At 37.9% G+C, this 14,750-nt stretch overlaps 2 protein-coding genes across 5 annotated transcripts in view; both read right to left on the reverse strand.

The window, feature by feature from the left end:
* Window positions 1–2,167: 2,167 nt before the first annotated feature.
* Window positions 2,168–4,000, reverse strand: LOC128865837 (7-methylguanosine phosphate-specific 5'-nucleotidase). 2 transcript variants are annotated; one of them, XM_054106216.1, is made up of 4 exons: window positions 3,901–4,000; window positions 3,141–3,803; window positions 2,531–2,954; window positions 2,168–2,460 (listed from the first exon to the last, which is right to left on the reverse strand). In XM_054106216.1, exons 2-4 carry the CDS (start codon window positions 3,557–3,559, stop codon window positions 2,338–2,340), a joined length of 966 nt encoding a protein of 321 aa, XP_053962191.1. In that variant the 5' UTR covers window positions 3,560–3,803; window positions 3,901–4,000; the 3' UTR covers window positions 2,168–2,337. The 2 variants fall into 2 exon arrangements, with proteins under 2 accessions (XP_053962191.1, XP_053962192.1); XM_054106217.1 differs by having other exon boundaries at window positions 3,919–3,986.
* Window positions 4,001–9,423: 5,423 nt separating this feature from the next.
* The window catches only part of LOC128868677 (uncharacterized), a 28,918-nt gene continuing 23,591 nt past the window's right edge, over window positions 9,424–14,750 (reverse strand). For all 3 annotated transcript variants that reach the window (XM_054111031.1, XM_054111029.1, XM_054111030.1), the window contains exons 6-9: window positions 12,737–14,619; window positions 10,338–12,616; window positions 10,120–10,240; window positions 9,424–10,046 (exon numbers count right to left, since the gene is read on the reverse strand). In XM_054111031.1, coding sequence (XP_053967006.1) covers window positions 9,882–10,046; window positions 10,120–10,240; window positions 10,338–12,616; window positions 12,737–14,619 — 4,448 coding nt within the window. In that variant the 3' untranslated portion in view covers window positions 9,424–9,881. The remainder of the gene's footprint in view (window positions 10,047–10,119; window positions 10,241–10,337; window positions 12,617–12,736; window positions 14,620–14,750) is intronic.

The following is a 14,750-nucleotide window of genomic DNA, read 5'->3' on the forward strand; positions in this document are numbered from 1 at the left end:
TCGAATTTTGGGATAAAAATTTTATATGGGTAAAATCGTATTGTTGCAATTCCGAAATTTCGCCAACCGAAACAAAGACATGAATTGGTATTGATAGCGACAGCAGGTAACGAGACAGAGCACGCTTTCTAAATCTATCGCTAGATGATTTAGAGCCTCCGAGGAATACGCTTCGTTGACGCACACTTGTGTTCAAATGGCGAACCACATACGGGTCGTCAGCTACTCGTACTCGTCACAGCAAGCATGCAGCATGACGCTTATCGTACAACAGAATCGTCAAATATCCTGTACGCTTGTAGTTTGTTTTTGATTTTCAGTGCTAGTATTTTGAGTTTGTTTTGTTTTTCGGCTTAAAATTTTCTACAAGCTCTTTAAAAGCATTTTTAGACCTTCTGTAAAATGTCTGAAATTTATAATCATTGTTATTATTGGTGTAAGCAAAAGTCTGTAATTTATAGTCATCCTCTTTTAATAATACGTTCACATATGCATTAATCACCTTTAAATCCACCAAATTAATCTACAGCTTTGACAGCACTGCTTTGAAAGGTTTTTCATTATAGAAATTGCGTTGGTGGAATATTTTGGAGTTTTTGTTTAATTATTATTAATAATAAACAGTTGGAGGAAATCCGTTAACGACGTTTACTTAAGTTTCAAAAATTTATGGCAGCAATACGCATTCGAAATTCAATATTACATTTTATAATAAGTAATAAGAGGGCAAAGCGGTTATGGGCACACGATTTTTTTATGAATGCATAGTTAATAATACCTAACAAACATTTTATTAGAATTATGTCTACAAACCTGTTTTCTTTGCCGACATCCATTTTATTTAGTTTTTACTTTGACGTTTCTCTTTACACGCGTAAAAATAATGATCTATTACACAGAAAACACAGGGTTGTATGTCAAAAAGTATGGTTATTATCTAGGATTATTTTATAATCTCAAATTTTGAATGGGAAATCTCGCTTTTTAATTACAGATTGGGAGTTAAGCTCGAAAAAGTAGATCTATTTATATGTGAATATATTATTAAGCTGAACGTGCACATTTAAATTAAAGTAATGGAAATAAAGTAAAGCAGTCGCCGTAATAAGCAGTCACCAAAAAAAAAAAAAAAAGTGTTTTCAAATAACGGTCGCCCCTCGCCAGGCAATGGCAAACCTCCGAGTGTATTTCAGCCATGAAAAAAGCTCCTCATAAAAAAAGGTCAGCCGTTCGGAGTCGGATTAAAACTGTATACCCACGCCACAAATAGGAGGGGGAGCTCGGTCGAACACCCAAAAAAGTTGTAAACGCCAATTATATATATATAATATCGTATTAAATCACGCTCCCAATCCGTGATCCAATTAAACTCAAAGTAAAAGTAAATAATTTAGTTATGTGTGAACCGATTATGGAGAATTTTTGCATAGACGTATCATTTTTTTGTTAACACTTTTAATTTAAATATTTAAATTCCTTAAAGTCTGATTCATCCCTTAATCTGAACACATCGGCACAAAAATTGATTTCTCAAGGCATGGTTAGTTAACTTCTGATAAAATTTACTGGAAGATGAGCTACTGATAAGCTGCCAACCAAAAATAAATGGCAGCGGATGCCACACAAAAAATTTAGTTTTGTTTGCTCTGGATTTCGCAAAGATCCATGTTTAATCAGAGGCCTTTTATTTAAGCTGTATGAAATCGTAAAATCTTTAATCTTATACGTATTCTTTTGCATCCGACCTGCATCTCAAAACCGCATTTATTTTACACTAGTGTTATCTGTTGTTTTTTTTTTTTATATCAGTTCATCAAGCCATGCCGGGCCCGGTGCAGCCACCGGTGATCGTCGTGTATCTCATCTAACCGTGGACCCAAGAAAAATGAGGTTGAAATGGGATGGGTCGAAAGGGAGAGGGGTGTTAGATGAGTGGGATTAAAGGGGTGTGCGAATAGGAGGCTAGTTCCGTATGGGGTACCTTCAGATGCCGAACATATGAGCGCCAATTTTCGTGATACAATTGTACGATTTGTAAACATTGTTGAGGTGTAAGTCTTTCCATGATGAAATGACAGTAGTCACGCGTGATTTGTCTAAAAAATACTTTTGCAAAAAGGACCTCCAATCTGATGACCCTTTATATTATTCCATTCTCAAAAACATGTTATTTAAAAATTACTACTTTCATGCATATATTTATTTGAGCTTGAGTAAAATGGGCAACACAAAGTTTCTATACATACATATTTCTTGCTTATGTACTTTCCCTCGTCAATCCGTACTTGTCAATTAAATTGTAATTAAATACTACTTATTACCAATTATAAAAAAAATCTAGTCGAATAAGAGAGGTTCACCTTGGATGAGTTTCAGCAGCGTTAGTGGGACGTTCATTGTTTGATCGTCAACCAAGACGATATCAAAAGTGTTCATGTACTGCTCCATATTTTCCTTCACCTTAAATTAAATAATAAAAGGGTACAAATAATAGCATCTTAAGTGAGCGCTCGAGTAAATGTACACTTACATGATGGAATAGAAAGCCAATTTTTATTACATGGGACGAAGCAGGAACACCATCCGCCATACCAGAATCGGCTAATGTATCACCCATAAGAATGATGTGATCGCGATTATGAACTAAATCGTAGTAGTCGCTCCCTTCCAGCATAGTTTCGTTTTTATTAAAAGTATGGATTATTGGCTCCTGGAAACCATTAAGCATGCCATCTTTAAATTGCAGAAAATTTGAAATAACCTTAACGTTAGGATACATAACTCCCGCTTGTCGAAGCACAGCAATAACACAATTTCCCAATCCGGCAGAGAATACAAGCACGGGTATGTTTAGCGTATTTAAACGGCGAAATAGTTCTTGTGTGTTATCACGAACAGAATTACTATATTTTTTAGCAATCTCATCGATTTCATTTAGATCAAAGGCAAATCCCCTGTAAATACAAAAAGTTTGATTAGAAGAATTCTTCGTTGCTTCTCAATGTGACGGTTTCAATCCTAGAATACTATTTTTTTCGGATCTCAGAAAGATCTTCACAGAATTGCCATTAAATTTGCTTCCGTAAGTAAAAACTATCTTGCAACTAAAACATTTATTTTGAAACAATAAAGTAGCTTACATTAAATTCTTGCCCGACTTAGTCCACCACTCAATCATAGCAATTGCCTTTTCATCCCGCGGTATTTGCGGATCAACCTCAATAGGACGATAGGTGTCATGTAGCTCTCGAGCTTCTTTTACAAAATTTGGTGGCAGCGATTTGCATTCCTCAAAAATTCCGAAACTACTCGGCACAGGTGCTCCATTGGTTGTTCGCTGTTTTGTAATGGTGAAGTCAAAGTCTGAAACTATTTGTAACCTTTCATGACCTCCTTCCACGAATTCGTTTAGAATTTTTTCAACACGTTGTCTATTTTTGATTTTACAATTTTCATTGTTTAAAATGGGTATATCTTCCAAGCGAAGCGGTTTTCCTGGCCTCGATACATCTGGCCGAGAACTACCATTGGCATCGTGGAACGGTTCAACATCAGCCATTTTTTCAAAAAGCCTGGTGAGGGCGCCTCGAATCCGGCGAAACAGTTTCGTAGTTTTAAAATAAATAAGCACTTAACAAAGTTCTTGCATTCAATTTTAATTCATGTGTTTACGATGTACAGATGACCAATTGTGTCCACTTTTTAAAATCGAGTTATCAAATTACAGAACTTGAGTATTAGAAATAATTTGATATCGCTGATACGCTGCAGCTTGCAAAATGCAAATTATACAATTTTTGTGCCTAGATTCGAACCGAAATAATTGAATTCTTTAAAATTTAGTTTATTAGAGGTAAAATTTTAATTTCTAAAAAAGTTAATCTATTTTTATTTTGATACCTAAAAACTATCACCTACAGCTGTTTTGTCACTACATTCAAGGCACTCCTGCAGACAGTAATGACAGTGCATTCCATACAACAAAAAAAAACGACAACATTGCATAGAGATGGGCAAGTCTGATCCATGACAGCTTCATTTGTAATTGCAATCAATTTGTATGAAGCGAATCATAATCATTGCATTTAATAGGTATGCTAATTAAATTATCATTGGATATAAGTACCGGCTTTTTTTTTATTTTCCTTTTATAAAATAACGTGTTTTTATATTCCGAATAGTAGTTAAACATATAAACGTTATTTGCGGCAGTCGCCTCGAAACAATAGAAAAACAGCGAGCAGATTTTTTTACTCGATTGTCCTTTTGCTACGGGGGTCATTTTCTCGATGATTTAAACACCTCGGACTCGCCCATCACTAACATTACGAAAAAATTCCCTCTATATTTATATGTATGTATACACCTAAAGAGGTTGGTATTTCTTTTTACGCACAGTGTGCTTATTATGTACATTAAAGCAAATATAATTTTTGCGCATCTCTATAAAAACGAGCAAGGAACTGTTTCACTTCACTCCCAGTTCAAAGTGTGAATTCTCACAATGGGCAACTAACATTAGTAACAGTTTTTGTTTTCTTTTCTCGAAGAACAAGTGTCCTCATTATATGTCGACAATACAAAGATATTGCCATAAGCCCCTGTGGAATGTATTTCATATGAGAATAGAGCAGGAAAAATTGAGATGCTCGATGGGGTTAAGATCTGGGGACTGTGGCGGTGTTTTAAGCTGTTTTGGGGCGTTGTACAAGAGCCAAAGCTTAACGATCTCAGCTTTGTGCTTGGGGTCGTTATCTTGTTGAAACCAAAATGTTCCTGATAAGCCGAGATTTTCTAATTTATCATCGAATCAATAAATTCCAACTGACCCACCCCATTTGTCGCCATGCAGCCCCAAACCGTAACCCCGCCACCTCCGTGCTTAACCCTGCCAACAAGAATTTGCTTTTCAAGAGCAGTTCCAGGTTTTCAACAAACAATTTGACGGCCTTTTATTCCGAATACAGTAGATTCTGTTTTTATGCGGTTTTGAAATAGTGCGGTTTTTTTTTTAATTAAAAAATGCATGTCGACCTATCGGGAAGTGTACATATAAACAAGATTCTAAACCAGCTAAGCAAAAACTCATTACACATTATATCAAAAATGCTAACCCTGCAAGTATGGAACCGCCTGCATCACCATCCAGATCAGACGTGTATATTTCCTCAAGTGACGGAAGTGATTTTACGCCAAATCCTAAACGAATGCGCAACATGAGGGTATTATCTGATTCTATTTCTGACGATGTAAATTTACTTTTCGATTCTGACGTTTCTTAAATAAAGATATAATTTTCAAAAATACAATTTTTTGTTTATGCGATTTTATTACATTATTTCAGATTTATGCGGTTCTTAGCACTTTTGAAACGTATCTATAGATTTACTATAGAACTGGTAGCTTTTTTAAGCTGGTTTTTTTTATGCTGTTTCTTGCGGAACATATGTACCGCATAAAAACAGAATCTACTGTATTCAAAATTTACTTTCGTCTGAAAATATAACTTTTTTCCAGAACTCGGGAGGCTTATTTATGTACTCATTATCAAACTGAATCCGTTTACGTCTGTTCACAAGAGAAATGAAAGGCTTTCTTCGGGCGACTTTTTTTAAATGTTTGATTTATGTTTTCAACTAATTTTGAGTATGTAATGCGGGGGTTAACCTTTGCCAAGTTGATTATAGAGCGCTCTTACCGGGTCGATAATTTTTTCGGAAGCCCTGACCTGGGCTTAGATGGAAAAATTCCAGTTTGCCGAATATTTGTTACAACTCGCTAAATAGAGAAATACGTTCTCCCAATAGATTTTCCAATATTTCGGAAACTTTTTCCGTCTTTCCACATTTTTATAATTATTTTTCTCTCAGAAACGCTTATTTCTTTTCCCTTTCCTTCCATGTTCTTTAATTATCTCCAGTTATAAATAAAATGTTCAACTAAGCATTGTTAACATTTAGTCGAAGTAATGCGCAATCAAAAATTAATATAAACACGGAAAAATATCTTAAAATTAACGGTATCATTAACATAAACAGGCTGAACGCAGATTTTTTGGTGCCACATTTACATGCTGCTGAAATTATTTTCCCGTTATCTAAAAAGTGAATTGAAGAATCTTGTTTCCCAAAAAAGCTCCTCATAAAAATATCTGCCGTTCGGAGTCGGCTTGAAACTGTAGGTCCCTCCATTTGTGGAACAACATCCAGACGCACACCACAAATAGGAGGAGGAGCTCGGCCAAACACCCAAAAAGTGTGTACGCGCCAATTATATATATAATATATATTATATATATTAATTGTAACATGTGGTATTTGGTTTTTCTCATGATATGCCCAAGATAAGCTGTCTTGCGACGTTTTATTGTTTGTAGAAGTTCACGTTCTCGATTAACTCGCAGAAACTCTGAGTTAAAATTTTCAAAATTCGCCTAAAAATCCACATTTCGAAGGCCTCGAGTCTGTTCATGTCAGCGACTTTCAGTGTCCAATATTCCATGCCATATAAGAGTACAGACCACACATAACACTTCACAAAACGACTTTTAAGATTCATACTGAAGTCATGGCAGATTAAGTTCTTTCTATATTCATGTTTTATTAATGTTAATTTTAAGACCGTAATTTTCGTTGTAATGAACAACCTTATTTAATAATGTTTGCAAATCGTGCAAGTTATCTGCTAAAGGCCGCCAACGGCATATATCTAATGTTATTTATAAGCATTCCATTAACTTAAATGCCTTCATGTGAATCATAAAGAGCCTCTTGGAAGATTTTCTCAGCATAGATGCTGAAAAGGATAGGTGATAATATACACCCTTGCCTTACGCCTTTAAAAATGGGTATTTCCTGTGATTTTCCATTGTCAACATTAATTACGACAATCAGGTTCCAATAAAGGTTTCTTAAACATCGTAACTCTTTTGTGCCAATATCGATGATGCTAGGATGCCAAAGAGATTGTCATGTTGCACTGTGTAACAAACAAGTAACTTAATCTATTTTTGTTTGCTTATTCACGTCTCTGGCGGTTGTACAAATAAAGAAACGGTTTTCAGAAGGCTCCACCTTCCGTATTCTGTACGACTTGAGGTATAATCAAAAATATTCGCTATGTTGTCAGGGTTCGAGAATATACAAACAAAGGGAAGTATACTCGTATTTGAAGTATATTTCTGTTGCATTCGCCAAAAACGGTACGACAAGTGGTGCCATCAGAAGATCTGCTCCGGCCAGAGCAGTCCACGCCGTATGTGGCCACATGTTGCTCACGCCATTTGGCTCCGTCAGCTCCATCTCAATAAATGTATTGGCGCAACCAACCAGCACCACAAACCGAGCCTCCACGGTTCCAAGGAGCTCCTCGCAACAGCAACAGCGGAATGCACAGCAGGACCAAAGTAGACAACCCCACGTATCCCTCACACCCCGAATAGCAACCGCCATCCCGAGGAGCTTTTAATTCCGTCAATACAACTGTAACGGACTTATAAGAAAGATTGACGATATAGTCGACTTCATAAACCGACATAGAATCCCAATATGTAATACATATATATATACTCCCCGTAACTTGCTGCGTGTCTGGATATCACCCTGAAACTGGTAGAGCTCATCTGTGGTGAAAACCGAGTTATATAGTAGGTGACTTTAATGGGCACCACAATTTTTGGCACTAAAACCTACCAAACGATCATAGGGGACAGCTTTTTGTAGAGTAGATAGATGATTCGACATTCTACACAGTAAACGACAACGCATCCACCAGGATTAAAACAGCGAGAGTGGCCTCAGATAACTCTCCTTTCCCCAGTAGTGAAGACTCTTGAGGCCCTCCTACACCCACTCTACACGAAACATCTGACCCCCATCAGAAGATACGAGGTGCCAGATCTGAAAATTACGATAGTTAATAAGCACATGTATATTAACAGAGGTGCGCATGCATGGGGTATTCAGTTGTAAGTTGAGCTTGTAAGTGAATAAACGAAAAGTAATAGTGATTCAGTCTTGAGGTGAACGTAAAGTAAAACAAGTTGCGTTGCCATTAAATTGAGATTTTTATTTGACAATTCGGTGATCGAACTCAGAGGAATTATTATCAGAGATTTGTTTGAATTTTAGAAAATTCATAACAATATGAACCGAGTTCAATTTTTTTCCTAAATCCTTAGCTCTAGCCATGATTTTCCAGCATTCTCTGGGGATTCTAGTGAATAACGACCGATTTCCCGGGGAGTAAAATACCCGATTCAGTACGATTGTGGCGACTGATTCGTTGTTACCGTGTGTATAACGGGTAGTTACTTATATTGCGTAGCTTGTTTCTAAGGCTATCGTTAGCTAGCCATATCTCGCAATCATATAAAAGAACTGTGAAGATATTGGATTAGAATATGTTCACTGGTAGAGTTTCATATTTTGTGTAAACTAGCGAAAGAGCACGAGCTTAGATCACTTTTCTTTGGTACTTTTATTATTACGGTATGCCTTCTAGCCAATCCTTAAATAGCTTGGCAGTGGTTTCCGGGGAAGCTTTTAGGCGTCTTACTGCTTTTAAGGGCCTTGACGGCCCTTGCGATTTCGTCTAGTGATGGCGGTTAAATACTAATTCTTTATTCGTTATTACTTGGTTTGTTCTTATCGTTTTCTGGTGGTACATTTGGGAAACACAATAGCTCACAGAAGTGTTCGCACCAGTGCGAAGTTTTGTTCCAAACTTTGTCTACAAACCTCTTTTCTTTACCGGCATCCATAATTTTTAGTAGGCCTCTTCTTTTCGCCAAGCATTAGCAAGTGGCGAATAGGTGAAGCAACTGGTATAATCTAACATATATTGGCAGCATTGGAGTAGAGCTGTCTAAAAATACATGTGTTTATAAAATATTGTGTTATACCAGTTTTATGAGGTATAACCATACTCGCTAGCGGCGAATTTTGCTCGATAACTTTGTTGTTGCTTTCGCATGCAAATTTTTCGTCAAGTTAGTCGAGCAGAGAAGTGGCAAATAGAAGAGGCCTGTAGGGGACAGATTGAAAACTAGCCATATTCTTTCGTGTGAGGGCTCGCCCAAGAACTCGGCAGCGCTGATGAACAGCTGAGGCCCTCCTACACTGACTGATGAACCGCTGGTAGATGAAATGGCGGGTTGCCAGGAACAACGCGTAAAAAATAACTAATTATCTCAGTTTTGTCGTAAAAAAGCCGCTGCCGCATACCGTTACATCAGGAAATCAGCTTATTCTTTTAAAATCGCTACATCAAAAAAGTGACAGGGTCGCAATTTTGTTGTAATTATTGAGTGCCGTTCATAGCACTAAAAATGATTAGTTGGGGACACAGCCCTTGGTCTCAATCCAATACTTAGATCCGGTGTACTATGAGTATGAATAGCAGATAGAAACGAGTTTTGCTACGTTTAATTTTGTTTAAGTTAAATATTTATTATATTTTACAGACCATTTTAATAACCCACATATCGCTTCTGTTTTGTGCATTTACACCCATTTACGTGAACTCGTATTGAAATAAGCAAACTAATATCTTAACCATCTCATAAAGCAGTTCATATATGTCTCCCTTACGAGCAATATATTAAAAAAGAATAACAATGGAAAAATTAAACCTTAAAAATAATTATTTTAACAAATCGTATGTGACTACTTTAACAGTATAAGGCGACTACAATTATTTCAGAAAAACCAAGCAAAACCTAAGTTTAATACTATCATAAATTTAAGTAAATTCAAAATAATAATTATTATAATTTAATGGTGAGATTCGATTGTGTGGAAAGTAGAAATAGAAACAAATATAAACATATAATATTATGCATATTTATTTAACTATTTTAATATAAGACGAGACCCTTATCTTTAATCTTCGATTAAAATTGGTTCGCTACATTTAGTATCCGGCGTAGAAGCTGCAGCATTCGCCACATCCTTTAAAAATTTACAGACAGGGCGGGGCGATGTGACTTTTGGCGCAGGTGCACCGCTTTCTGCCACTTTTACGCGTCGCACAAGAACTTTCTCAGTCTAAAACGTCGATTATAAAACAATTGCCAGTAGATTATATCATTATAAATGAGTTGCTAATCGCTATACTTACAGTTCTTCCATCCTTATTAGTTGTTAACATCTTAATTGGTAGATTTAATTGATCTGATGGCACAAACTTCCACTTAATCGGAAGTTTTGATTTCATGGCGGGACTCTGCCACAGGAGATGCCTTCAAAAATTGAAATACAATTTTTTTATTAGACATTAATATGAATGCAGTAGTTTTTTTTTACAATGGCCAAAAAGAATATAACGACTTTACTCACTGATTAAGATATGTGTCTACGCTTTCCAAATCTGGACGATGCACCACGCTTCTTAGGCCTGGTACCTTGATGATAAAAGCATTTTTTACGCGTTTTGCCCAAAATCTTGGAGAACTGTCGGCGGAACCAGAACAAAAAATACCATACTGCTCTTCAGGTTTAGATTCTCCCGATTTAAATGTGGTATTGCTATTATTAGGTGCTGTAGACTTTGATGGCTCAGCTTTTGCTTTACAAGATACCCTAGATGTACTTGCAGCCACATTAGATTTTTGCGGAACAGTGTATTGAGTTGGTCCCGTTCTTGCCGTAATTATGCCACCTACTTTCTTACTGACCATACTCGGGCCCAAAAGTGCAGAATCGCTGCGACGTTGCGTTGTGGGGCTTCCAGTGCCCATACGTTGTGGTAATGAAACTGCTGGTCGAACGTTTATTAACGGCTTAGGTGCAGGACTACTGATATTTGTCATTGGTGACATCGTTGTTTTGGTTGCAGAGATACGAGATGAAGCCGGTAACGATAGACGAGAACCGGAAGATTGCGTCGTAGGTAGCTTCAAAGGCTGGGACGGCATTTTAAACTGTTGAATGCAAGATTTTTTCAACGTATTAACCTTCGAAATCATTATTTTTGATGTTTTCGATATAGCTGATGAATTTGTGGCAGCTGCATTAGTTTTGGTTATCTTCGCCGATGATCCATACGGAAGCGAAGTAGATTTCGCAATAATTTGTTTGAACGTGTTTTGTCCCACTTTAGTTGGCAAATTACGAAGCGGTAGAGCCATAACTTGAGATTTTGCTGCTACTGTATCTGTTTTTGAAGAAGACGAAATTTGGCTCGTTGTTACAGGTTGTGCTAATGTCATTGGCACAGTTTTTGTGTTCGCCTCTATTGTCGTGGTAGTAAGTGTGCTTGCCGTTGCCGTTGCCGTTGCTGTAGCTGCTGTTATTGAAATTACAGTAGTAGATGTATTAAGCATACTTTTTGTAGGGTAAGAATTTAAAACATTTCCCACGCTAACTTTTGGGGCTAAAGATCGTGAATCATTCGCTTCAGGCGAAGTTTGCGACGCATGCTGTTTAAAAACAATCGATGCAGCTGGCTCAAATTCATCTTCTTCAAGACTCGTCGGGATTTCCAGCGGATTGTCAGGTAATAAATTCCGAACGGTCGATTCGTGTTTTTCAACCATTTTCGTAATTGTTGTAGAACCAATAGTTGATGTTTTAGAATGTTCATCCAATAGAAACCGTTTCCAATCGGCTGAGGAATTATTGGGTGCATTTGAATCACTTGCCGATAATTGCTGCCGCTCTCTAACAATGGAGACTGTTGTTGTTGTTTCGAAATTTGCAGCGACTTCTGTTGTCGATTGACTTCTCGACGTGCTTAGCAACAATTCGTTCTTGTCTAATGCTTCGTTCTGAAGCTCAGCTATTGGCGATGAGAAAATATTGGAATTTATATTGCTCACTGTTGTCAATACAGGTGTGGAAACTGCATCACCAATAACAGAATTTACGGTAGTAGTAACACGGACATCCGGTGTAAGAAACCTGCTATTGGTAAGGGGTTTCGAAAGAATCGGGGCGGGGCAAATGTGTGATGTTGGCTGTGTAATGGATGCTACTTGTTTATCCAAAAGCTGTGCACCACTGCCGGCTGTTGGGGCTGTTGAACCAAGATTGGAAATGAAGATTGTAGTGGCGTACGGCGCTTCCTGTGGCGCCGGTGTTACGCCTGTGATAACAGCGTTAGGTGGAAGGCCACACAAAATAGGCGTAGGTTGATTGTCAACTAGTGACGTTATTTGTTGGCCAGGGGGTGCGTTAGATAACGGTGCTATTTGAGTATTTAGTGGCAATTTTATCGGCATTTGCGTGCTTGTTAGCAAATTTCCATCAGTAGTATTTGGTAGCTTTTGTAACTGGGAGGTGAGCACCTCTGCTGTAGTTCCCACATTTGTTATTTGCAAGCGATTGGAATTAGAACTTTTTTGTATAGTAAAATTAGTAAGTTGGCGCGACAATGCCGCCTGATTAGGTTTTGATTGTAGTTCCGCAAGGGGCTTCACTGTAATACTTGGTTGTGACAGTGGTACAAGTGGGGAAAACGGCAACTGGGGCTCAACAGTATCTACAATCATGCAATCGTCATCATCAGATTCATAGGCATTGTTTTGTTGTGTTGCTTTGATCTGCTTCAATTCGCCAAATAACTGCTTCTCACCATGCAAGGCCTCTTCAGTACTATCAGTCAATTGCAAATCGAGCTTAAAATTTATTTAAAATACATGAATGAGGTTTCGAACAAGTTTTCTCGGTAAAGAAAAGAAGAATACTCAACGAAATTTATATGGCTGTAATAATTAAAAACGTTTAAAAATATTTACCTGTCCATTCTTTCGTACCATCCAAAAACCTGTTGTACTCTCGCCTGAATCCCCTCGTATATTGTGCATTTGCTGATATGATTCCCGCAGCATCATCCTGCCGTCGACGCTTTGTAATAAAATCAGCAATGGCGGAGGCATATTCAGTTTTAACGGACCAAAGTAGATTTTACGTTGAGAAGACGGTGTTACGAACGCATCGAAAGCGGCATTTAGGAAAAATTGCAATTTGACAATTTTTTGCTTTTGCCTACTGAATGCCATGACTTTCTGTATACGATCGAGCGACAGTAGTTCTCGAAAGTCTGGGACATATATATGTGAAAAATCTTTGTAGAGCTCAAGTACAAGCCAACGATGTGGACCCGTTGTGACGTCCAATCCATGCAGATCATCAACATCAGCGGAAGTAACTTTGCGAAGTGCAATGTTCGTCTTCATGTCCGAATACTCGCTATTGTTAATCAACTCCTGCAACATTGACAATCCGGTGTGCGCTTTTGATTTATCCTTTGCAACCAATGCACTATTAGTCGATGTGCTAGATGTTACTGGACAACGGACTATCGCTGGTTGATGTTTGTTTTCCAGTGTCCTTTTCCTCCCAGTTGTAACTTGTTTTGTCTTTTGCATGTCGCGAGTATTCGTATTGCTATTCTTACTGTTGCTCGCAGATATAGTTTTTTGTTCACGATGTACCGGTGGTGAGAGCTGCTGCCTCAAAAGGGAATGTTGCTCTGGACTAGCGCTTTGAGTTGAAATTGTTGTGCTCTTTTTATCCTCCTCCGATGTATCTGGATGTTGTTCCTTTTGTTTCTGAGTAACTTTTTTATTAAGTTCTCGGATGTGCTGTTTGGCTAGTAAAGTAGATAGGACATTAATTTTACGCGTAAGTAACGGGTGAGACTTTGGCGTTGGCTTTGCACAAGCACTAGACTTATCTGCGCGTAAGAAACCCTTAACAAGCCAATACTTCAAGCGACCCTGCATCACAATAGCCAGATCGCAAGTTTGAGGGCTGCGGCAGCGTTGCAGCAGCATGCGACCTAGTAGCGGTAGCTGCTTCATTGGTAGGGCTGCGATATTTACCACACCTACAGCGTCCAACACCATAGGCATCATATTACTAATGGTGGCTGCAAAGAAAGTTTGTTCATCCCGAAGTTTAACTTCCCATATGAAAACAAATCCTTCAATAAAGGCATCCAAAAAGTTGGACCATTTAATGATGCACAATATTTCATCATTCGGAGCAGGAATCACTTTACTCTCACGTTTCAAAGCTAAGCCAATATCCTGCATCTTTTTGTTCACTAAGCTGTTCATGCTACGCACCACATCTTTGAAGAAATCTATTCGAGAATGTGAAAAGGAAGACGTTGGTTGCATATTTAGAGATAGTGCGGCTGAGCATTCAGAGGCCGCAGAACTGAAGTCTGTAATACCCTCGCCTTCACCTTTATGACCGGAAACAGTTAATGATGACGGCTCTGCATCGATGAGTGTAAGCTCATTGTCATTATTCGAATTTTCAATGTCCGATAATTTCTTGACTTGCTTTATACTATTAACGGCTGGCTCAAGAGTCTCCACCTTGGTGGACTTGGCAGAGGTTGCGGCGTCTGCCATATCATTACTATATTCTTCCAGAATAGTGCTTTTGACGAATTCGGGGGTATTATGTACAATGCTATTGCCATCTGGCAGATTTCGTTGCTGCCGGTGGCTTCTTTTACGCAATCGTCTATCAGATGCTGGTTTGCTTGAGGATGTTGACAGTATCGACGAAAGGGATGACTGACATGAATCTTCATCAGTTAATTCTAAAATTCTCCTATCTTCGTCATTCAAGGGCTTCTTCGCCACCGGTTCTGTGATAGATTCTAAAAGCGGTAGAAAATATTTGTAATCAAAAGCGTAATGTTAAGCAATTTCAATACGAATTAATAAAAGTAAAATAATTCATTTCTTCACTAAAAAATATAACCACACATTTGCTGGTTTATATGTAGTT

Source organism: Anastrepha ludens, chromosome 6 (assembly GCF_028408465.1).
Source record: "Anastrepha ludens isolate Willacy chromosome 6, idAnaLude1.1, whole genome shotgun sequence".
Lineage (NCBI taxonomy): Eukaryota > Metazoa > Arthropoda > Insecta > Diptera > Tephritidae > Anastrepha > Anastrepha ludens.

Coding starts and splice junctions, on each gene's coding strand:
- LOC128865837 (XM_054106216.1), bottom strand. CDS start 3,559: ATGGCTGATGTTGAACCGTTCCACGATGCCAATGGTAGTTCTCGGCCA. Junction 2,955..3,140: donor AAGTCGGGCAAGAATTTAAT/GTAAGCTACTTT, acceptor TTGTATTTACAG/GGGATTTGCCTTTGATCTAA. Junction 2,461..2,530: donor TTGGCTTTCTATTCCATCAT/GTAAGTGTACAT, acceptor ATTTAATTTAAG/GTGAAGGAAAATATGGAGCA.